At 37.1% G+C, this 24,976-nt stretch overlaps 1 protein-coding gene across 1 annotated transcript in view; it reads left to right on the top strand.

Moving 5' to 3' along the window:
* Reck (Reversion-inducing-cysteine-rich protein with kazal motifs) overlaps nt 1-24,976 on the top strand; it is a 675,928-nt gene that overhangs the window by 61,821 nt on the left and 589,131 nt on the right. Inside the window, exon 2 of the mRNA XM_069849335.1 lies at nt 14,254-14,306. Within this exon, the coding sequence (XP_069705436.1) occupies nt 14,254-14,306 (53 nt within the window). The remainder of the gene's footprint in view (nt 1-14,253; nt 14,307-24,976) is intronic.

Genomic DNA, 24,976 nt, shown 5'->3' on the forward strand with positions numbered 1-24,976 from the left:
ATTATCGTACATAATACCCTTTGGCCACAGGATACCCATAGCTTCGTTGAACAGTTTAACTATAGTTTTGTTATTGCACTTTTCTAGAACATCACAATGTAAAAGAATTCGTTCAGAATATTGTTCACTTAACAAACCGATAACTACATTACCAACAAGTCTACCTTCTTTGTCGGGAGTCTCATCAATGGAAACCCAAATTGAACTATCTTTAATTTCATCTCTTATCTTCTGTATTGTCTCATCGTAGATGGATGGAGCATACGTCTTCCTAAGTGTTGACTCATCCGGGATTGTATGTTGAGTATATTTTTCAAGGAATTCCCTGAAGACCTTATTCTTTAGTTTGTAGAGAGGAATATCAGCAGAGTTGAGAGAACGGCACAGGTCGATGTTAAACTCAGATCTTACATTCGATGTTGTTGGTTGTGTTAAAAACAATTGTCTCTGCTTGGAATTTAGTTGTTTGTTGGCCTGATGTTTACTAGTTGTAATGTGTTGTTGCACCAGGAACTTTTGTGTAGATGATACTGCACACTGACACAAATTACAAAATAATATTTTATTGTCAGTTGATAAACCATCTTCTTTAAATTCTGAAATGTAACTTGTTAGTTTTGATTTTAAATTGACTGAATGACGTACTTTTGGCATATTTACCGTCTTTATAGTATGATTTACAAAACTGAACCTATGTGTACTCTGACTGGCATTTAACTGTTGAGCTGCACAACTGAAGTCTGTTAAAAATTTTAAATTAAATTAATACAGTTTTGTAACTTACTTTCCCATTGTTGATAGGACTGCTAATTTTCAAATAACTCTGATGTTAAAGGGATTACTGAACATGTGTTTAAATCTCTATTGTTGAAATGTATTTTTAAAAGTTAATGGAATTTTGTTTTGTTTTATTGTTAAACCTAATATAATATGGACTGTTTTATATGAAATATGGAAAATATATGGAAATTAACGAAAATATGTACTAAACTCTAAAATATGGAAAAATATGGAAAATAAAATTAGGATTTTTCAACCCTACACATTGTGAAACATAAAGATAATGCAAAATATAAATTATATTAGCTTTATAAGTAAATATGTATTTACATATAAATCCTTTCCCTGCTTATTAGACTGTAGGGAGGGAGAACTCATTTTTAAATGTTTAATTTTTTAAAGTTGTAGAAAAGAGTATTTTCCAGGTGTCCACATAAGCTTTTCTTCTTTGATAGATTGACCTTTAGTCCTGTTGTATCCGAAACAGTCTCGTTGAAGACGTATCCCGTGTGCCGCGGCTTATATTAACTATACCCATTTTTAGACATGAAAACACCATGCTTTTAGGTTAGTTAATACTTCCAGGCGATTTGTTTCCTTTACGAACTCCTCACTAGTTACGCGGAGGTCTAAACTTGTGGTGGTTGTCTACTGTCCAGGCTTACAATGAAGGTCTGGTCTTTGTGGTGTAACAGGTTATCAAATAATTTATCGTGTATCGAAACACAATCACCTTTTTACATTAGCACATGGGATTACATTCGTGATTTATTTGGACTGTAATACGTTCGAATTTCACCCTTAACTGTTTATGCTGGAGTATAATAATGATACCGAAAGTCTTGCGTGTAGTCTAAACTAACAGGCGTTTCACAGTACTACCATTCATAAATCATCATACCGTAAAATGCGTGACACATCTATGGGAAAACTGAAAGAGCAATGGAAAAAGTAAATAGGGTGTTATTTCACTTGCATTTTTCCTAAACAAATATCTATATATAAATAATAATGTTAATTTACAACATGTTTAAGCTTTCATTTGGTATCTTAATGAAGTATTTTGCACAATTGGAAGTATTACTATTTGTCCTTCAGAAGGATAATAAATGTCGGAAAATGTGAAATAGAGAAGACACTAAAGATAGCTAAGGTATAGAAGGGTATAGAACAAGGATGCAAAACTGTGCTACAATTGTGGCAGAAAGGTATAGAACAAGGATGCAAAACTGTGCTACAATTGTGGCAGACGTCGCAAGCCGGAACATGCAACTCATCTCTTCCCTTCAACCCTCGCATCATTGGAAATGGTACGAGGAGAAGAGATATGTATTCAGTGTGCTTACCAAACGTCACAGATACGTCATTGAAGGCCGGATGATTGTGGATGGGAGAACAAGCTCTTTCCCCGTGCTTCCATCCCTCTCTTCCCCAGTTCTGCATCCCTGGTAGGCCTATAGATATAGAAAGTATAGTGCGCTTATATTATAAATGCCCAAATGATTATGGAATTATTGAGATAATGGATACAAGTTATATATTTTTGAAAACTAGAAGAAATGAGCTTCCAGATGAGGCAAAAATATTATTTACCAAAATTTTGAAACAATATGACATTTCTAGAGTCGATATATAGGTACCTTAATGAAAATTTATGGAGTATTTTATTCAGACGGGCAGGGTTACATGGTAACTGAAAAATAATTGAGATATTTTAATGAAGATTTGCATACATGCATAGTTTTGCCATGTCAACAACATACAGTAAAATCTTTAATGCAAAATGTGTAGTTTATTATAAAAAATATTAATACATTTTTCTTAAATTTAGAATAAATTTGACAATATGAAAAAAAAATCTTTAACTAACATGTTATAAATGTTACTGTATTTCGTAGATATGTTTTCTAAAAATAACCCAAAACAAGAATTATAAAATTCAAATATCTGGGAACAGTAATTTATCGTGTAAACGCTGTCTGGCTTAACAAAACACTTCAGAAATTTTCATAATTAAAAAGAAGCTATTAAGTTTTAAAAAGCGTTAAAATTGATAATTTATGTAGGCCTACAGAAAGTGAATATTAAGTATGCCAATTTTTAATTTCAAAGGACCTGTATATTCTGAGGAAAGAAGAGTTTAAATATTGTAAATATTTTAACTAGCGAAAGGTGTGCCTCCCCTCTTAAGCATAATATTATTATCGTGGCTCATTTTCACGTCGCACGCGTTCTTATGGCAGTTGACATGCAGCGTGATCGAGGTATTGTTTCTATCTTCAGTGATGCGAGATCCAACGCGGTAGTTATCAGCCTTCACGCAGTAATGAACAGCGATTGAGGGAGACATCGTGTTAACTGAGTTAGAAGAAACTGACAGGCTGTGGGGAATAATGGCTTTTAAATAGTGTTTTGTCTTTCAGACTCCACCGGACACGTACGGGGTGAAATTAAAGCTTTCACTCTCCCACACCATACAAGTATCATTAAGTGTCAGTAATGGAAAGAAGCCGAGCCGTGCACGCCTGGTAGCGCAGTGCAAGGGAAACGTCGCCGTCGTCTGGTGCTACGAAACGAGGCACATTATACAGAGAAAAGTTTACTGTTAGCTACATAGTTTGTATCGTGAATATGTTAGGAGAAAATCCACAAACTATTAGAGAAAACACGGAAAACACTTGAAGCAAGTAAGGCGATAGCTTTGGAAGTAAATCCCGAAAAGACAAAGTATGATTATGTCTCGTGACCAGAATATTATACGAAATGGAAACATAAAAATTGGAGATTTATCCTTCGAAGGAGTGCAAAAATTCAAATATCTTGGAGCAACTGTAACAAATATAAATGACACTCGGGAGAAAATTAAACACAGAATAAATATGGGAAATGCGTGTTATTATTCGGTTGAGGACTTCTGTCATCTAGTCAGCTATCAAAAAAATCTGAAAGTTAGAATTTATTAAATAGTTATATTACCGGTTGTTCTGTATGGTTGTGAAACTTGGACTCTCACTTTGATAGAGGAACAGAGACTAAGGGTGTTTGAGAATAAAGTTCTTAGGAAAATATTTGAAGCTAAGAAGGATGAAGTTACAGGAGAATGGAGAAAGTTACACAACGCAGACCTGCATTGTATTCTCCAGCTGACATAATTAGGAACATTAAATCCAGTCGTTTGAAATGGGCAGGTCATGTAGTACATATGGGCGAAACCAGAAATGCATATAGAGTGTTAGTTGGGAGATCGGAGGGAAAAACGACCTTTGGGAAGGCCGAGACGTAGACGGGAGAATAATATTAAAATGGATTTGAGGGAGGTGGGATATGATGATAGAGACTGGATTATTCTTGCACAGGATAGGGACCGATGGCGGGCTTATGTGAGGGCTGCAATGAACCTGCGGGATCCTTAAAAGCCATTTGCAAATAAGTAAGTATTACATAATTTGTATATACATTAAGTAGCTGGACAGATACTGAAGCTCCTGTTCAGTGATTCTTCAAGGATTGGTTATGGAGATGCTCAGTTGTGAAACATTAAAAATAAATTAAAAATTGCTTAAAAAAAGCAAAAAGAAATTAATAATAGGTCCTGATCATATGTATATCTCAGATTGGCCATTCCCATGTTATACAATGGCAACATACGTGTATTACAAAATAGAACATCCGCTAGGATCTCGACTATCGAAAAATGAAATTTTTGATAACGACCGCTAGATGGAAGTACAACTGCAAGCTATCACTCCATGCATTTCCATCAGTGTTATAAAGTGACTTCTTTTGCAGTTGCTAGATGGCAGCATAGTGAAATTGATAATAGTTATTATCTTGAAAGTGTATTAAACTGATCAATCTGTTATATGAATCAAAGAATACTAAAACATTCTGTCATCATTTTAGGAAATTCAGTTAATGGCGGGAAGTCGGTCTTTGAAGGTAAATACAACTATCTATGTATAAACGTTCTAAGTTATGTCTCTATACCAGAATGCACGAGGCAGTATAATCGTAGAGCAAACAAAAACATTCTGAGTCTTGACTTGGAATCTTTTTATTTACATTGGGAATGAAGGGCAAACAAAAGAAATATAATATATAATATCTTCTGAGTCACTGAGTTTATAGTGAAGGAAGTTGAAACACCTGAAATCCTAGATTTTTAAGAACTGGTGGCAACAGTATTACAAAAAAAAACTTGTATCTCTGACGAAAAAAGAGGAAAACAGGTTCCAAAAGATAAAGTCCATTTTATAATAAGTTCTTTAATGTACTTTACATATGACAGCAGTATTAAAGATTGTCTTGTAGCAAGAAATCTCATTGATGGGTTAGTGGTCCAAACATACAAACTGTCCTGTCTCGCTGATCCGCAACCAGTTTTTTCAACACGCCTGGCTTATACTTCAGGAAAAGTGCCTGTTAAATTACAAAAGTTGAGAGACATCGGAGCACATTTACCATACATACCAGTGAAGTTTATAGAGTTCTTCGAAACCTTAATGGACTGGCCTACAGGTGATGTGAGTGAAGAAGAAGAAGAAGAAGAAGAAGACCTATTTTGGCAGTTTTTAGTGCATAGATGCATGCATATTTTTGGAAACTTTAGTGTATAGTTGTATGCATATTTTGGCCTACAGGTGATGTGAGTGAAGAAGAAGAAGAAGAAGACCTATTTTGGCAGTTTTTAGTGCATAGTTGCATGCATATTTTTGGAAACTTTAGTGTATAGTTGTATGCATATTTTGGCCTACAGGTGATGTGAGTGAAGAAGAAGAAGAAGAAGAAGACCTATTTTGGCAGTTTTTAGTGCATAGTTGCATGCATATTTTTGGAAACTTTAGTGTATATTTGTGTGCATATTTTGGCAGTTTTTAGTGCATAGTTGCATGCATATTTTTGGAAATTTTAGTGTATAGTTGTATGCATATTTTGGCAGTTTTTAGTGCGTTGTTGTTTGCATATTTTGGCAGTTTTTAGTGCGTTGTTGTGTGCATATTTTGGCATTTTAGTGCATAGTTGCAATCATATTTTTGGAAATTTTGGTGTATAGTTGTATGCATATTTTGGCAGTTTTTAGTGCATTGTTCTCTGCATATTTTGGCAGTTTTTAGTGTATAGTTGCATGCATATTTTTGGAAATTTTAGTGTATAGTTGTATGCATATTTTGTCAGTTTTTAGTGCGTTGTTGTCTGCATATTTTGGCAGTTTTTAGTGCATAGTTGCATGCTTATTTTTGGAAATTTTAGTGTATAGTTGTATGCATATTTTGGCAGTTTTTAGTGCATAGTTGCATTCATATTTTGGCAATTTTTAGTGCATAGTTGCGTTCATATTTTGGCAGTTTCTAGTGCATAGTGGCATTCATATTTTGGCAGTTTCTAGTGCATAGTTGCATTCATATTTTGGCAGTTTCTAGTGCATAGTGGCATTCATATTTTGGCAGTTTCAAGTGCATAGTGGCATTCATATTTTGGCAGTTTCTAGTGCATAGTTGCATTCATATTTTGGCAATTTTTAGTGCATAGTTGCGTTCATATTTTGGCAGTTTCTAGTGCATAGTTGCATTCATATTTTGGCAGTTTTTAGTGCGTATAAATCCTTTGTCTAGTTACGAGGTATTCATTTTCCCAAGTGAGTGGAGGATCTGAAAGAATACACGAGAATACACGATAGGTACCAGAGCTGCTTCCAGGTGTTACTTAGGAGGGAGTTGTGGTTGTAAGCCACGTCAGTTGATTGACACGGACAAGCTCAGCTAATGTGTTTGCTAGAGATAATGATCCGTGCACGCCCGTGAAAACTGCTTCTCCAGCTTCAATGAAATCACTGCCCAGAGTATTACGGTCTATCGTCAATTGTTTCTGGCAGCTATTTCCGTACGTCAGCGCTCACGAAATGCTTGTACCATTCTGAATAGTTCTCAAAGCTCATTACTGTTTAAGGACTCGACTGTTGTGTGCAAACCGATCGTCGTGTTATTTCTGAACGAGATTGAAGTCTGTAGGAGAGTGTACTGACTTTACATAGTCAAAGGAGTTGCAAGTCTCTTAACGCGTTTACACAGGAGTTTTAATGACGTTTAAATAAAAGACAAAGACTTTGTTTTCTATATACTGAAAGGAAGCATAAGTTGTAAAATATTTACGAGTTACAGAAACGTGTTGTTTTGAAACTGTTTTGCTTTGGGTTAAAATATTTCATTGCTGGATCGTAAAAATACACAAGCAATGGAAATGCAAAATTTGACATGAACAATAAAATTAAGGTTATACCGGATTCCATAAAATTGTTCTTGATATTGAGGTTTAACACGCGTTTCCGTTCCAAGAATGATTGCATATCGATAGACTGCTGACGTTTATGCAAATGCGTATTTTTATTGATTTCGCATCTGTCTATTAGGTCGTCTCATAAGTAATTGTGAGTTTCTAAGTTTGGTTTTTTGTAAGATTTTAACGATTTTCTTTAGTTATTATTATTATTATTATTATTATTATTATTATTATTATTATTATTATTATTATTATCAGCTACTTATCTATGCGGATGACGTGAATATGTTAGGACAAAATCCACAAACGATTAGGGAAAACACGGAAATTCTACTTGAAACAAGTAAAGCAATAGGTTTGGAAGTAAATTCTGAAAAGACAAAGTATATGATTATGTCTCGTGACAGCATATTGTACGAAATGAAACTATAAAAATTGGAGCTTTATCCTTCGAAGAAGTTGAAAAATTCAAATATCTTGGAGCAACAGTAACAAATATAAATTACACTCGGGAGGAAATTAAACGCAGAATAAACATGGGAAATGCGTGTAATTATTAGGTTGAGAAGCTTTTGTCTTCTAGTCTGGTGTCAAAAAATGTGAAAGTTAGAATTTATAAAACAATTATATTACCGGTTATGTATGGTTGTGAAACTTGGACTCTCACTTTGAGAGAGGATCAGAGATTAAGGGTGTTTGAGAAAAAGGTTGTTAGGAAAATATTTGGGGCTAAGAGGGATGAAGTTACAGGAGAAAAATGGAGAAGTTACACAACGCAGAACTGCACGCATTGTATTCTTTACCTGACATGATTAGGAATATTAAATCCAGACGTTTGAGATGGGCAGGGCATGTGGCACATATGGGCGAATCCAGAAATGCATATAGAGTGTTAGTTGGAAGGCCGGAGGGAATAAGACCTTTGGGGAGGCCGAGACGTAGATGGGAGGATATTATTAAAATGGATTTGAGGGAGGTGGGATATGATGGTAGGGACTGGATTAATCTTGTTCAGGTTAGGGACCTATGGCGGGCTTATGTGAGGGCGGCAATGAACGCTTCATCACTACACAGTGAACTGCCACCATTTTGAATTTTGAATATATATATATATATATAATTTTTTTAATCGTAAAAATATTTTTTTTTCATACAACAGGAGGACAGTTTTTACACATCTAATTTCCATGATTGCACAAGATACAGTAATGGAGGAAAAAGATGTTGAATATTTCCAAAATGTTACTGCTGTAAGCTGTACGTAACCCCTTAAGAATTGTGTATGGTACGAGTAATACCATTCCTGTAAGACACAACTTTCCTCAACATTAAAAGTCGCACATTGTATTCAGTCCACATCTGTAATATTTATTTAGAATTGCAGATAACGTGAAAGTCATTATTCATGAGTGAGCAATGCTTACAAACTTTAATAAAGCTAATTGCGTTACTTGAGTTGTAAAGCTGGAAAAATGTTCCGTTGGAACAAACAATGCATAATTCTTTGTAATAAAAAGAAGGAAAGGCTTGTTCCTAATGATGTGCGATGTAAAATTAAGCGAATAAACAAAATCGTGTTTGGATGTGGATTAAGGAACAAATGTCTCTATATATATCGCATAATTTTGTTACTAATTATTAGTTTAAGGGATATAAATATGCAAGACACGTCCTGTGAAGAATGTATGTCGTGTTGATTACGAATTCCAGTTGTAGGGAGAGGACTTCTGTTTACAAGGAATTCTAATGAATCGCCGTTTTAGTCCAACACCGATGGAATTGGAGGTGAGGGGGAGGCTCTGTTCCTGCTTCTCATTAGGGACGATTATTTATGTCTTAATATAACTTTCAACTGTTTAGAATAGGATTATTAGAAGGGAGGATCGTATTCAAAAGGAAGGTGCTCCTAGAGAACAGTTAAATCTTGACTTGAAGGAAGCTCGTCTTTCGTTTCCATTGCAGTTGGCTGCCCTCGCACGATGAACATTCATTAAGCGTGTAAAGTCGTGATAATTGATTTGTGAGTTTATATTATGAATAGGCCGTATTGCAAGGATACGTAAGTAGAAAATTCGTTAACTTATTTTCAACTGTCGGGGTCACTTTACTTTCCTCTGGTCAGAGTCTGTATTAACATGATGATGATGATGATGATGATGATGATGATGATGATGATAGAATGATAAAATTGTAATATGATAAAATAATGTGATAATATAATATATGTTAATACAGGATGTTGCAAAACTCCATACTCAAATTTCTAGGGATGGTAGAGGAGCCCAAAACAAAGATTTTCTTTTTGTTACATCTCCTGCGGTACACATAGCCTTAGTTGCTCCAAGAAGTTGACCTTGACATCCGGCGTCGCATGTGGTACCAGCATGATGGTGCAACCCCTCATTTCTCTCTTCAAGTTCGAGAGCATTTACGTGGCACATTCGGTGAACATTGGATTGGACGGGGTGGGCCCATTGCATGGCCTGCTCGTTCTCCTGACCTTACCCCAATCGATTTTTTTTTGTGTGGGGACATTTAAAGAGTTTAGTGTATGAAACGCCAATTGTGTTAGAGGAGAACCTCGTTGCTCGGATTCTTATAGCTGCCGATCACTTAAAACATCAACATGGAGTATTTCAACGTAAAAGAGATGCATTATCACGTCGTTGTACATCATGTATTGAAGCAGGAGGCAGTACGTTTGAACAATACCTGTAAACAAAATGGCACCAACACCATATTAAATGGTTACCACACTCTCAGTGTCTGTCAGCAATGTCTGCGTTCGAAGGTGGCGACTGACATAACTATTGCTTTCCAACCTATGGTTATATAACAAAAAATCTTGGTTTTGGGCTTCTCTACCATTCCTAGAAGTTTGAGTATGGAGCTTTCCAACACCCTGTATGTTAATATGTTAATATATTAATAATAGTAACTCGTACCTACAAATGGCTTTCAGAAAACCCGAAGTTTCATTGCCGCCCTCACATAAGCCCTCCATCGGTCTCTATCCTGAGCAAGATTAATCGAGTCCCTAGTATCATATCCCACGTCCCTCAAATCCATTTTAATATTATTCTCCCATCTACATTTCGGTCTCTCCAAAGGCCTTTTTCCCTCAGATCTCAACTAACCTCTATATGTATTTCTGGAGTCCCCTATACGTGCTACGTGACCTGTCCACCTCAAACGTCTCGATTTAATGTTCCTACTGTTCAAATTTCACGAGAGGATCCCTGCGAGAGGGTATAGTTGTCGCGGGGTAAGAAGAGAGGGTAAACTAGTAACTCATCATCTTTGAAGGAGCAGGTGGATGGGGTAGTGGGACAAACAAGGCTCAGTCAATGAACGGCTGGTACAAAGAAGGCTCAGTTATTGGCCGTCCGGTTCCGTGTCGGGGCTTGATTATAAGAGTGGGGGAAAAGCTCGCATTCATAGCTCGAATCTCCTGAAGTGCGAACAGTAATTATACACTATCTACCAAAAAGTAATTGGGCTCTGTTTTTGCCACTTTAGAACCTCGTGGTACCACTCTTGTTGCTATAACAGCAGCCACCCAGTCAGGCATGCTCTCCACTAGTTTGTGTAGGATATCCACTGGAATGCGTCGCCATTCCTCTTGCAACATGGCACTCAGTTGGACAATGGAAGTTGGCCGCATCTCCCAAGACCTCAATCGCCGGTCCAATTCGTCCCAAAGGTGCTCAATGGGATTGAGATCAGGACTGTGCAGGCCAGTCCAACCAGTGAACATTATTGCCTGCATACCACTGCATATTAGCCGCCGAAACATGGGGCCAACTTCATTGTCCAACCGAGTGCCATGTTGCAAGAGGAATGGCGACGCATTCCAGTGGATATCCTACACAAACTAGTGGAGAGCATGCCTGACAGGATGGCTGCTGTTATAGCAACAAGAGATGGTACCACGAGGTTCTAAAGTGGCAAAAACAGTGCCCAATTACTTTTTGGTAGATACTGTATTAGGTGACGAATACAATGTGTGCAATTTTGCGTTGTGTAACTTTCTGCATTCTCCTGTAACATTATCGCTCTTAGTCCCAATATTTTCCTAAGCACCTTATTCTCGAAAATATTTAACCTCTGTTCCAAGTTTCACAACCATACAGAACAACCGGTAATATAACTGTTTTATAAATTCTAACTTTCAGTTTTTTGAAATCAAACTGGATGACAAAAGCTTCTCACCCGAATAGTAACAAGCATTTCCCATATTTATTCTGCGTTCAATTGCCTCTCGACTGCCATTTATATTTGTTACTGTTACTCCAAGTTATTTGAATTTTTCCACCTTTTCAACGAATAAATTACAGCACTACCTTTCCTTAAAAACAATACAGATACCGGTACGTGTATTTGTTTTATTATAGAAATAAATACACAATTCTCTGAAAAAGATCAGTAATAGTAATATTAGTTCAAGAGCCGCAATAAATATCTTTGAGAGGCGCATGCTACCCACGGGCCGCGTAATGAATACCACTGACTTACTTCATCGGAGAGTATGCAGAGTGCACCACAGGTGGTAGGTATAGGCTATATTACACACGTAATGAATGATGACGGAGAATTGTTGTGAAGTCGCATGGGAACCGGAGTACCCGAAGAAAATCCCTGTGTTGCTTGGACCACGGACTTGCCCAACAAAGTTATAAATTCAGGGTGGATCGGGCGGAATATGAACCCAGATCACCTAGCTTAGCTTATAAGCGCTAAGTGCTAGCACTGAGCCACAGTTCCGGTATACTTGTACAAATTTTGGTATGAATTCTTCACACCTAAACAAGCAAAAAAAAAAAAAAAGTATATCCTTGAATTACTGGTTTATGACTTACAATGTAAAGATTACAATCAACGCTTGGGTTTAGAGGTACAATGCAACAACTTGTTGCTCCAATCATTTTCCCCGTTCAGTTGATGTTATCAATAACACAAGTCTACCTGCTGATTTGAGTTCATTGAATCTGGCCATGATCCGACGTGTACAAGCGTCCGTTGAAGCACATAGAAGACATGTTGATCTTTTTTTTTTTAATATGTCGTGAGTACATAAACAATAAATTGCACTGAAGATGTATTACATTGCTTATGTGTTTTTGTGAATGTATTCCATCAGTTTGAAGTAAAATATATCTTTGTTTCTGTAGGTGAATTTAATCTTTCGATTGTAACTCATGCCGGGCCATGTGGCTAAGGCGCGCTCCCCGTAGTCGACACGGTTCGAAGGTTTATGGGTTCGAATCCCGCCTCGAGCATGGATGGTTGTCCCTTGTTAATTTTCTGCCCTGTAGGTGTCTCACTGGAGGCTCCTATTCTCTGTTGACCCAGGTTCGGAGAGACCTTTAAATGTCTAGTCTCCGTCTCCATGGAATCATACTCTTCCTTACAGACATGATGTGTATGTAAGACATGCAACAGGGGTGGTTAAAGGAACAATAACAAATTATAATTCATAAACCAGATATTTCCAGACATAAGTTATTATGTGTATGATTTTTTAGCCGCAAAGTTTGTATTAATACGTGTAATTCTGAATCACTCTTTGTTTATAAAGCTTATCTTTAAACTCTTCTCCTTAAATTAAGGGGGGATATACACCTTTAATCCGATTAGTGTAACACATATCTTGTCAGCGATGTATGTAATGAAGGGGGAAAGGAATTGGCCACCCTACACCATTATCTCCTGGCCTAGTTGCCTCATAAGTTATGTCTTGCTGGTGTCACTTGTGGGGTCCAGACCTGTCTTCGGACAGTTGACTAAACAACAACATACACTTTCCAGTACTTTTAAGTACTAAAAAAGCCAACGGCATGGCTCAGTCGGTTAAGGCGCTTGCCTGCCGGTCTGAAGTTGCGCTCGGGCGCGGCTTCGATCCCCGCTTGGGCTGATTACCTGGTTGGGTTTTTTCTGAGGTTTTCCCCAACCGTAATGCGAATACTAGGTAATCTATGGCGAATCCTCGGCCTCATTTCGCCAAATACCATCTCGCTATCACCAATCTCATCGACGCTAAATAACCTCGTAGTTGATACAGCGTTGTTAAATAACTAACTAAAAAAGTACTAAAAAGTGTTGAAATTCAATATTTTTTCTCAGCACTGAATAACTCTGTAACCTTGAAATTTCATATGCTCAGTATGCGCCATTTCTACAACTGTATACTATTTTCAGATTTAGTATAACTGTTACCGTTGCGGATAATTAGCAATTCAAAATGGTAGCTCAATTTTCTCATTGAAACGCCGTTTCTCTGATAATTTCCACAAATCTCAGTATTTCTGAGAGATTGCTTTTTCTATTTGTTTTTATTTTAGTAGGTTATTTTACGACGCTTTATCAACTTCTGAGGTTTTTTAGCTTCTGAATGAAATGAAGATGATAATGCTGGTGAAATGAGTCCGGGGTCCAGCACCTATAGTTACCCAGCATTTGCTCGTATTGGGTTGAGAGAAAACCCCGAAAATCCTCAACCAGGTAACTTGTCCAACCGGGAATCGAACCCGCGCCACCTGGTATCGCGGCCAGACACGTGCTTTTTCTATTTATTACTGAATGTCATACAAACAATATGACCTTGAAACTTTGAAATATCTTCACTAAAAATATTATTTATTTTGATTTATATTGTAAAGTTATTTTTTATTAATTTTATTAAGTAAGAAATATTTTGTAAAAAAATAAACTATAAATGTTAAAACCAATTGTTCTAGGTGGATTTTTTCAGAAGTGTAAAATACAATTCTACGCAAATTTCCACCGCATTATCTTGAAAACTATTTGGGTTATCAGGGAAATCGTTGAAATAAAGGAAAGTTACATGCGTCATTTGGTATTTCTAATAATCCGTAACAATAATAGTTTTACTAAATCTGGTAATACTGTAAAATTGTAAAAGTAGTGTATATTCAGCTTATAAAATTTCAAGATTACAGATTTATTCGTTGTCGAGAAAAAAAATATTGAATATTACCAAGTTTTCAGTACGTAGAAGTACTTTAAGGTGTAAGTCCCTCCTTAAGTATTCGTACATTTATTCAGCTGAATTGAAATAGTGAGGGGGATAAAATGGAGGCGGTCAGAGAGCTGCTTTCAATTCGTAGCGCAAGGTAAGGGAACATTAATGTAAGAGCGTTTCTTCACAGCTTTTAATTAAGTTTCTTTTCTTTTCAGAAGCGACGTGCTGCTCCAAGGCGACGGGGTCATGTCGTAGCGCTTGCGAACAGGTAAGCTGCTGCACTCCAAATTGAATTCTCTTACATTACGTTGTCTGATTTACAGGCTTTATTAACCGGAACTGGAAGACGTAATACGCACTTTAAATGACGCCTTCTTTCTCGCTTCACTTTCATTCTCACTCATTGTTTCCGTCTCTGGTTCGCAGTCGTTTTAATTTAACACTTCACGTTCATCACTACCGGGAAAGACACCAACTAACTGCTTTGAAACGGATTTATTTCCCACTCTATGGTAACGCTACTGTAATGTATTGTGAAAATGGAAGTTCATTAATTTAGCCTTGTACTGTAGTAGACTATATAATTTTAATTTCTCTTAAAGGTATTTAATTATAAAAATGGTCAGATAGGGGAGACTCGGCTAATTCCGCAATATTAAGTAGTAAGTCTATCATATTTTTATCAAAATGTATATTGAAAAATATTATCAATGTATGTAGACGTGGACGAAACCTTTCATTACCAAATGAGATAAAGAGACCTATTAAAATGCAAATATATTTCGTTGTACATACATTACAGTTGAAAAAGAACTCGGGTAATTCCGCAACAGTGCGGATAAAACCGCAATAGGACTTGGCTAATTCTGCAGTAGTAAATAATTATGAAATACATTATGAAAGTAACATCGTAAAAGGAACAATTTATATGTAACAATGGTCACTTTCTTCAAGCTGTGTAGCAAAACACGAAAAAGAGTCAACTTTCTATGTTTCGCTGTATTGCCGACAGAGGTGTCGACCAATATCCTTGATTTTTTCTGTAGTACTGCAGAGGACATGCCTCCTGTTGACAGCCTCTCAAAACTTACATTCACGCTATTGTAAAGCCGCAGTAAAATCATATATGCACTACTGCGGAATTACCCGTACTGCGGAATTAGCCGAGTTCCCCTATGGCTATCCGAGGAATGTGTGACATTCTCTATAAAACAAAATAAGAATTATATAACCTACTAGCTATGGCCGTTGGAAATTAATGGAGAATTCGCAAAATAATAGGCTACATGACATGATATTCAGCACCAACTTATGTTATAAAATGACAAACATAAGCGAATTTTCCCATTACTTACTTATGGCTTTTAGAGAACCCGGAGGTTCATTGTCGCCTTCACATAAGCCCGCCATCGGTCCCTATCCTGAGCAAGATTAATCCAGGTTCTATCACCATATCCCACCTCCCTCAAATCCATTTTAATATTATCCTCCCATCTACTTCTCAGCCTTCCCGAAAGTGTTTTTCCCTTCCTACTTCCCAACTAACACTCTATAATCATTTGTGGATTTACCCATACATGCTACATGCCCTGCCGACCTCAAACGTCTGGATTTAGTGTTCCTAATTATGTCAGGTGAAGAATACAATGCCTGCAGTTCTGCGTTGTGTAACTTTCTCCATTCTCCTGTAACTTCATCCTTCTTAGCCCCAAATATTTTTCTAAGTACCTTGTTCTCAAATACCCTTAACCTCTGTTCCTCTCTCAAAGTGAGAGTCCAAGTTTCGCAACCATACAGAACAACCGGTAATATAACTGTTTTATACATTCTAACTTTCAGCTTTTTCGAGAGCAGACTGGATGATTAAAGCTTCTCAACCGAATAATAACAGGCATTTCTCACATTTATTCTGCGTTTAATTTCCTCTCTAGCGTCGTTTATATTTTGTTACTGTTTCTCCGAGATATTTGAATTTTTCCACCTCTTCAAAGAATAAATTTCCAATATTTATATTTATATTTCTTACTATGTTTTGGTCACGAGATATAATCATATACTTTGACTTTACGGGATTTACTTCTAACATATTCATGTCATTCGCTTAAACAAGCAGCTTTCCCTCTAGCAGGAGGTCTTTGCGCTTCAAGAGACACAAATTAGAAGGCTGTATAAGGATTCGGACATCATAGCAATTCTGAAGAATAAGCGAATTCGCTGTTTGAGACACTCTCAGAAGGCACAAGGAGAGGTGATCAGGGTGTCGGAGATCTCTTGGCAGATCGACACTGCGGTGGTCTGATAGAATGGACTCATCTTTCTAACAGGACGTGAACACTATTAGGAGGACTTAATGGAATGGAGGAAAATTGTGAACAAAGTCAAAAACTTTATGCATCGCGGAATTGATTGATTGACGAGTTTAAGACAGGCCTGCAGAACTCGTAAGTAGAGGAAATATGACGTCAGCCTCACTCTATTTCTATTGGGGATGACTGACTTCTACGTAGAGTTGTTGACATTCTTTGCGTGTGGGAAGGACTATCAGTGGCGGCACTGTAATTTTCAAAAAGGATTGTAATATGTCATTGTATTTAAGATTTACGATTATGCTAGATTTTCTGTCGGCAGTTTCTTTGAGATTTCTTTGCACCTAGCCTGCTTTAGATTTTCCAAAACTTTCTTCCTATTATCATCATCTACGGTTTAGATTTTGCTATGTTCCAGTTCTCTTCAAACTGCAGTACGCACGCGTATTGTGTACCTGCCGCCGTTAGGATGAATGTTGATATAGGCGAGCACAACTAGAACGCCATGACTACACCAGTAGAAAAGGTGGGTGGGTAGAAAGGGTAAGAAGACAGTCTCTTTGAGGAGCTACGGTTCTGCAGGTCTGGTTTAAGAGAATAACCAATTTTAATATTATTGAGGACTTAAATAAAAACTGAATCGTTTCGAGGTAACGCGTAAAATATTTAATAAGAAAGTTAATTATGATCTTTTTTGCATAACATTTTTATTTTAGTACATCTTTGTAGTAACTGTGTTCTCCATCATCCAAAATATGTTGATAAAAATCAAATCGTTTTAGCATCGATTAAATAGTATCTAAAAGAATATTTCTCTCTAACGCTAAAAAAATTTTACGTAAAAGTTCTATTCAGATAATGCTTCTTGGGTTCGGATAATAAGACGAATTTCACAGATATGATGAAGGCGAAAGTTACTTTCAGTTTGTGGTGTAAATCCACCGACCACAGAGCTGAATTGTTTTACTTGTATGCACCCCACTGAGAGCCCGACGGCGGTCCTGGCTCCAGGGTTGGTCGGAACAAATACAACAGTATCAATCCCGCTGTTTCAAACACCGCACATCCCTCTTCTCTGTTAAATTTTCATTAAAACTGCACAGTAGGGTTAGTTTAAAACTTGAATTGTGTTCGGTTTTACGGTTAACGAACTTCGGTTTATTGGACCGAGTAAATTAATTGAGCATTTTTTCCTCTCTAATATAAATAGGGTGCACTCGCCCAATATGGAGATTATATTGCTAAGTGGATCAATAAATATGTACTTTGCAAATAAAGTATTGTAAACGAGACAAGTAGTTAAACTAATCGCCTATATCTGTCAGTAATAGAGAATATTGGCAAGGACGTCCACTGTAAGAAGTTTTAAACAGGACCAATCAGCGACTGCACCTGGAGTCCGACGAAAATACTTATGATCTGGGTCTGATTTTGCATGTCTGACTTGTTTTACACGAGGAGTTTCTTTTCGTTAGTATTCTGAGCTCATAATAGCATACCGGTACGAGAGAATTTGAGTATTTATATTGTGCAGACCGATTATTTAGTCCTGACAGCTCAGCGACGCGAAAGAGGGGAAGTAATAGGAGGAGTGGGGAGAGTTCCGGAGTAGAGATAGGGCAAGTGGTCGGTAAAGGCAAGCGAGTGAATAACCCAAATACCCCTTGGCGTAACTAAATGGACTCGCCTGTCCCACGCGCACATCTCTGGCGACTATCAGGACTAAATAATCGTATTGTATATAACACTGCATTTATTGCCATCCTTATTGGTAGAGTTTTTACCATGTTTTTTTTTAATGTAATGGTAAGGAAGCAACTTTCATGCCGTCAAGTTGGACTTTTGTCTAGGCCTCCAACTTCACAGGATGTGACGCAGTTGAATTTCATATTTTGGAGATACTTGGAGAGCGAAATGGATTTTATTACTCATATTGGTGAAGGAACAACAATCATCAGAGGATATATCAGCATTTTCACGCGCATAAGATAATCTCTGGCTGTCCTTTACAGCTTCATACCGTGCTTTTGAACATGTTCTCTACTGTAGCATAAAATGAATAAAACATTAGATGTTGTAGTGTTTCCTGGTATAATCTACATCTTAATGTACCAACACTTTAACTGACTCTAAAGGAAGAACTTCAGAACATAGTTAACAAAATGTTCTTTGATCTCATGTTACCCCAAAAAGTGTGTCTAGATAGTTTTTTTTCACTCTGTTTCGAGTGTATCCATTAATTACAATCGGTGTACTGGACGTATTAGATTTACAGACGTATTCAATTTCACAAAATTCAAATGTAATTCCATTGGTCTGTCCAGATCTTCCTTGGTCTGCCCACATTTCGTTTCCCTACTGGTTTATAGTGTATAGTTGAAGCAGAATTTGATGCGTCTCCATCTCTAATAAACGTTCATATATTCAATCTGTGTTTCTGTACTATTTCTTTTATGTTTCTGATTATCAGCTGGAATTTCCACTTCTTCTGGTCTGATAACCTCATTTTCACAGCATCTTGTTTATTTAGCGATTGTCCAAACTTCTGGATCACAGGTTAGCACAGAAATCCCTGTATTATTAATATTTTATGGCCTAAGGCATCCGGCCTGGGACTGGCGTTAAGGAATGCGGGCTGGTTCGAGTCCTCGTGGGGGAAGAAATTTTCTCATGAAAATTCGGCCAGTGTATGGGACTGGTGCCCATACAGCATCGTGTTGCTGCATTTGGGGAGCTACGATAGATAGCGAAATTCGGTCACGAAATTCAGCTATAACGGTTGGGGATTATCATGCTTATCACACGATACCTCCATTCTGGATGATCGTTCACTTCTGCTTCGGCATGTAGACGTGAGGTCATCAGCCAGCTGGTCGGTCTGGGCACTTAAAGGGCCTTAGTGTCACAGATTATTATTATTTATTATCATTATTACTATCGTTATCGTTATTATTCTTATTATCATCATCATCATTGTTATTAATATTTGTGTATGATATGATGAAACCGAGGTAGGCCCTAATTGATATTGAAAGCTTATTCTTTTACTTTTTTTCTTTTACGCCTATTTGGTCTTTAAATGTGAGTTGAATCCAGAGATTTTCGTCTTCAGATTAGATATTTTTTAATTACAGGTTTTCCCACGGAATTCAACTTATAGGGTAAAGGTTGGTAATATTGTGATACGAGTAATATTGTGATAGTTATTTTTTAAAATTCATTACAATTTTACTGAGCGAGAGAAGGATCGGTTTTGTGCAGAAACTTGCCCACAAACATTCCCTTAATACGTCGACGCAAAAAACGATCTTCCTGTCGCTCAGTAAAATTGTAATAAATTATCAAGAAGGACTATCACAATATTACTCATATCACAATATTACCCAACTTTACCCTTTATTGCTTGTATCTTATGCATCGACGTAAATTATTAACTTTCAAATTGAAACTACCTCTGATTAAGGTTTTGGCTGATATGTGCCTCTATTATCAGGCAATACATCTCGCTTGACTAGGCCTATATGTCAGAGGAAGAACAAATTGTTTGTATGCATCTGAAGTCTGATTAGTGTAATATGTAGCTAGTCGGCGATGTATGCAATGGAGGGGAAAAGGAACTGGCCACCCGACCCCATTATCTCGTAGCCTAGTTGCCTCATAAGTGATGCCTTGTTAGTATCACTTGTGAGGTTCAGACCTGTCTTCAGACAGTTGACTAAACAAGAACAACAAATAGAATTTTATGCATATTGAATTTTTCAGTTTCTTCAAGTATATGGTGTAAACTAAATTTTATTATGAAAGACTGTAAATTCCTCCAAGCGTAGACTTAAACTGCAAGTTTCTGATGAATATAAAGTATTATTATGTGTAAGAACTAACAATTTAATAGTAACTTATCTAAAACTACATACTTTATACTTAAAACTGTAGTGTGTTTGGAAAGATATTAACTGTAATTGAATGGATGCTTGCAAAACTGGCTTGCTACAATTTGGTAATAATAAAAAAAAATGGCGTTTGAATATATATAAAAATAAAAATATTAATTTAAAGGAAGTAATATATTATATAATATAATTTCCATTGCATTAATATTTTTTACACGCGTTCAAATATCAAGTTTTCTCCCTTATTACCAAATGATGGTAGTCCGGTTTTGAGAACACACATTCATCTTACGTTTCCTACATTCTACAATTGCTGCGTTACTCCAATTACATTTAGAATTAATTGGGATTAAAGACATAAGTCTCACCCTGTATAAAAAGGACTACTAGTTCAAATATTTGCTCTGTAACATAATAATAACTTTTACTACTGTGTTCGCTGTTCTTAGACTGAAGTGCATCGGCCTATATCAAATAACTCTAGCTTTCCATTAGCATGTCTTTCTGGGCTTCCGACACGCACGGATTCAAGAATACCTCCGTGTCCTAATGATTCAAACCTGACTTGTATTGCAAATCTATTGAGGTTGATCTCAATGTAAAGCGTGGATTAATCAATGCTTTGCAATTCCTGTGGCGGCGGACGACAGATATATAAAAAAAATACGTGTATTTCATGCCTTGAATTTGTCTTGATGTCTGTAGCTGTCCAGACATTATTGGACAGAGGTAAAATGGTGGTAATAAGGGTCAAACGTTCAACATGTAAAGATTGCCTTGTCCAAAGGTGATTTTAATATTGTAAAATTCTGTACCCTACTATTTAAGACATACAATGACATATGACATACAATTCTGTGGTGTTTGGTCAGAACATGATAACTTCACAAATGACTTTTTTTTTTTTTTAGCTGAAAACGCAGCCCTATATAGAAATCAGTTCCCCTTCGTTTGGTATAGCCGTGATATCTCCATCTAATCTTATGTTATGTTCATTTACATTTGTATTTGTAGGTAAACTAGAATATTATGATTTGTATAGGAAAAGTGAAAATAAAAATGCTTGTATCTCAAAACAGGTTTTTTGGAGTTGTCAAGTTTTGACCAAACACCACAGAATTGAGACGCTCAGCGCACAAATGGTCCAACCAACAAAATAATATACATAGCCTACATAAGTGTTCTGCCCGTGGGTAGGTCTTTCCCTGCAAACCCAGCATTCTCCAATCTTTCCTATTTTTTGCTTTCCTTTTATTTTTCGCATATGATCCACATATCTTAATGTCATCTATCATCTGATATCTTCTTCTGCCCGAACTCTTCTCCCGTTCACCAATTCCTTTTTCTCTTTCTGATCAGTTTCAGCATTATTCTTTCTTCAAACACTCTTTCCAACACAACGTCATTTCTTATTCTGTCTGTCCATTTCACATGCTCCAATCTTCTCCATATTCACATTTAAAATGCTTCTATTCGTTTCTCTTCATTTCGTCGTAATGTCCATGTTTCTGCCCCATACAATTCCACATTCCACTCAAAGCACTTTACTAGTCTCTTCCTCAGTTCTTTTTCCAGAGGTCCACAGAAGATGCTCCTTTTTCTATTAAAAGCTTCCTTTGTCATTGCTATCCTCCTTTGACTTTCTGGCTGCAGCTCATGTTACTGCTTGCAGTACATCTGAAGTATTTGAAGCTGTTTACTTGCTCTACTGCCTCATTGCAATATTGTAAATTAATAGCTTTTGGCATGTCGAGTAATCGATACTGCGTGGCATATCATCGATATCTAGTTGTCTACTATGTTTAGAGGAGACTCGGCTAATTCCGCTATGTTAAGAAGTAAAACTATCATCTTTTTATCAAAATGTTTATTGAAAAATATTATCAGGGTATGTAGACATGGACGAAACCTTTCATTACCAAATGAGATAAAGAGACCTATTAAAATGCAAATATATTTAGTTGTACATACATTGCAGTTAAAAAAGAACAATTCGGGTAATTCCGTAACAGAGAGGGTAAATCGGCAATAGGACTTGGCTAATTCCGCAGTAATAAATAATTATGAAATACATTATGAAAGTAACATAAAAGGAACAATTTATATGTAACAATGCTAATTTTCTTCACAGCTGTGTAGCAAAACACGAAGAACAGCCAACTTTCGATGTTTCACTGTATTGCCGACAGAGGGATCGACCAATATCCTTGATTTTTTTCTATAGCACTGCAGAGGACATGCCTCCTGTTGCCAGCCTCTCAAAACTTACGTTAACGCTATTGTAAAGCCGCAGTACAATCATATATGCATTACTGCGGAATTAACCGTACTGCGGAATTAGCCGAGTTTCCCCTACATAACCGGTTTCTGCGAGCGAATCTGCCAAGAACCGGATTTCTGCGTTGGTAAAGGGAAAATCATCCTTCCTCTCCTACAGGATTCCGTCTTGATCTGGTTAAGTAGGCACTGTTTAATATGAGAACCATTTCTTATTTCAAATCTAAAATTTAACTCCTTGCACGAGAGAAGTTGTGAAATACTTTACAGAATTTATGATTAATTAATAAATATAATACAGTAATTTTAATACATAAATCCCCAATACGAGCAAATGCTGGGTAACTTTCGGTGCTGGACCCCGGACTCATTTCACAGGCATTATCACCTTCATATCATTCATACGCTAAATAACGTAGATGTTGATACAGCGTCGTAAAATAACCCAATTAAAAAAATACATAAATCCGGACATATTGTTAGTGGAATAATGTTAAAAATTGCGTTCTTTTAAAAAATGCAGGCACTGACAAGTTGGCCATCCTGCCTTAGCCCCTGATAGAGCCACGAAACAGGACAAATATATAGTGCTCATTGTAACGAGTGATGATTCATCTGTTTCTAACCGCTTTGTAGATTATATGGCCGGTTTAGAGGGCCATGAAATCTTGAACATGAATAAAACAGGCTGCCATTCCATGGATACTTACTGCTTAATGGTTCTGAGTATAGACGGCCATGACATTGTGATCTTAGCCTGATAAGTCCCAGAGACTTGGAGCCCCAAGCTCTTCCTGGTCATCCAACGGTGACAAGTGGGACCTGATAAAGCTTCAGGGATCCGCAGCCCCAACTATATCAGCATCGGAAACTCGCAGTATTCCACAATTAGACTCAAAAAAGTTATTGAAGTCTAAACTTAGCCCTCGCTTTTTAAAACTATATGCTCTCAATTAGAAATTATTTCTCATTTGCTATAATCTAATCTTTATCTAGTACTGTCCGCATTTCACGAGAAGATCCGCGCAAGGAATGCCAGTTTTCCCCCACTCTTGTAATCTATCCCCAACACGGAACCGGCCGGCCATTGACTGAGTCTTGCTTGTACCAGCCGGCCAATGACATAACCCCTATCCACCTGCTCCTTTAAGAACACTGAATTACTGGCTTAATCTCACCTCTTAGCCCGCAAGGACCATACTCCCCTCGCAGGGATCCTCTCGTGAAATTTGGACATTATATCTACTTTGGCACACATATAAATGAAAATTTACAGTCATTTTATGCAGAAATCTGCAGCTAAAAATTTGTGGTTTAGGCAACTCTGGCACTGAGGGGGAGACGGAGAGTAACATCGTGCATTACAGGCTTTATGTTCGGTTCAAATTTGTTGAGTATGGCGAAGTTTGATATTCGCCGATGTTCGCTTCGCAGAAGTATGCCTGTCGTATTTGTTCCACTTTGATATAAAAATATTCATTGTCTCCATCCCACCACTTCATGTTTTAACCGCTTAAGGATTTTAGCACAGATCTTATGATTAGTTTAGTATGGAATGAGACGAAGTTTGTAATGAGATTGTCTCTCTCATGTTCGAATTGCAGGAATGGAGAATGTTGGTGGAATAACAGAGGGAACGAATAGCATCTATGTGCCTTATGAAGAATGCTTAATTATTAACAGAATTCGATCCATAGCATTTTCTATAATATTTGTAGTGATCATACTGGTTGGGTGTGGAATTATCTTAGAATACTTGCTATTACCATTCAGTCGGTGTTTCATTGTTGCCTCTGGAGAGTCTGTGTTTTTAAAGGGCGCTGAACAAAGATTTACATCGTTGTGTGAAGGCCAAAGGCTTTGATGTTCATCTTCCGGATGTGATGTCACAAATAAGTTAAAACATAATTATTTGGTTTGGAACCTTCATGCATGAACATCATAAGTGAGACGTCAGTTTCCACCTGGGACTATATTTTACAGCGCATGCTTACAGACGTGACCGGAAGTTTTGTCCTCTGTATAATTCTCATACATGCTTCGACAGGAAGTAAGCGATCTTGGTGTAAATGAAATTCGTCGCATCATCCCTTGGTGTCGCCATTGTAAGCGACATCGATTGATTTTAAATCGTTAGGATGGTTTCCTGCCAGTGGCAGTTCTGGGAACTTAGTTTCGTGCTGTGTGCAAGTCGTTGCTTACGAGATTATACAAGCTGGCGCATAGAGCTTGAAAAACGAGTCTGAAGTGGTTCCCTCGTAATGCCAATTCCGCCGCTCGGAGCGCTGTTCTGCCCTATATATTCATAGCAGAACACTTAAAAGACATTGACATTTGGGACATTTAAAGGACTCACCATTGCTTATTAAATGCTTCGTACAATATTTTATGGACAATAGACGTAATTTACAAACTTCTACTCCTCAATTATATTACAATAAAAGGCTGTCATTCTTGATATTAAA

The sequence above is a fragment of the Periplaneta americana genome, chromosome 16, assembly GCF_040183065.1.
Source record: "Periplaneta americana isolate PAMFEO1 chromosome 16, P.americana_PAMFEO1_priV1, whole genome shotgun sequence".
NCBI classification, from domain to species: Eukaryota; Metazoa; Arthropoda; class Insecta; order Blattodea; family Blattidae; genus Periplaneta; species Periplaneta americana.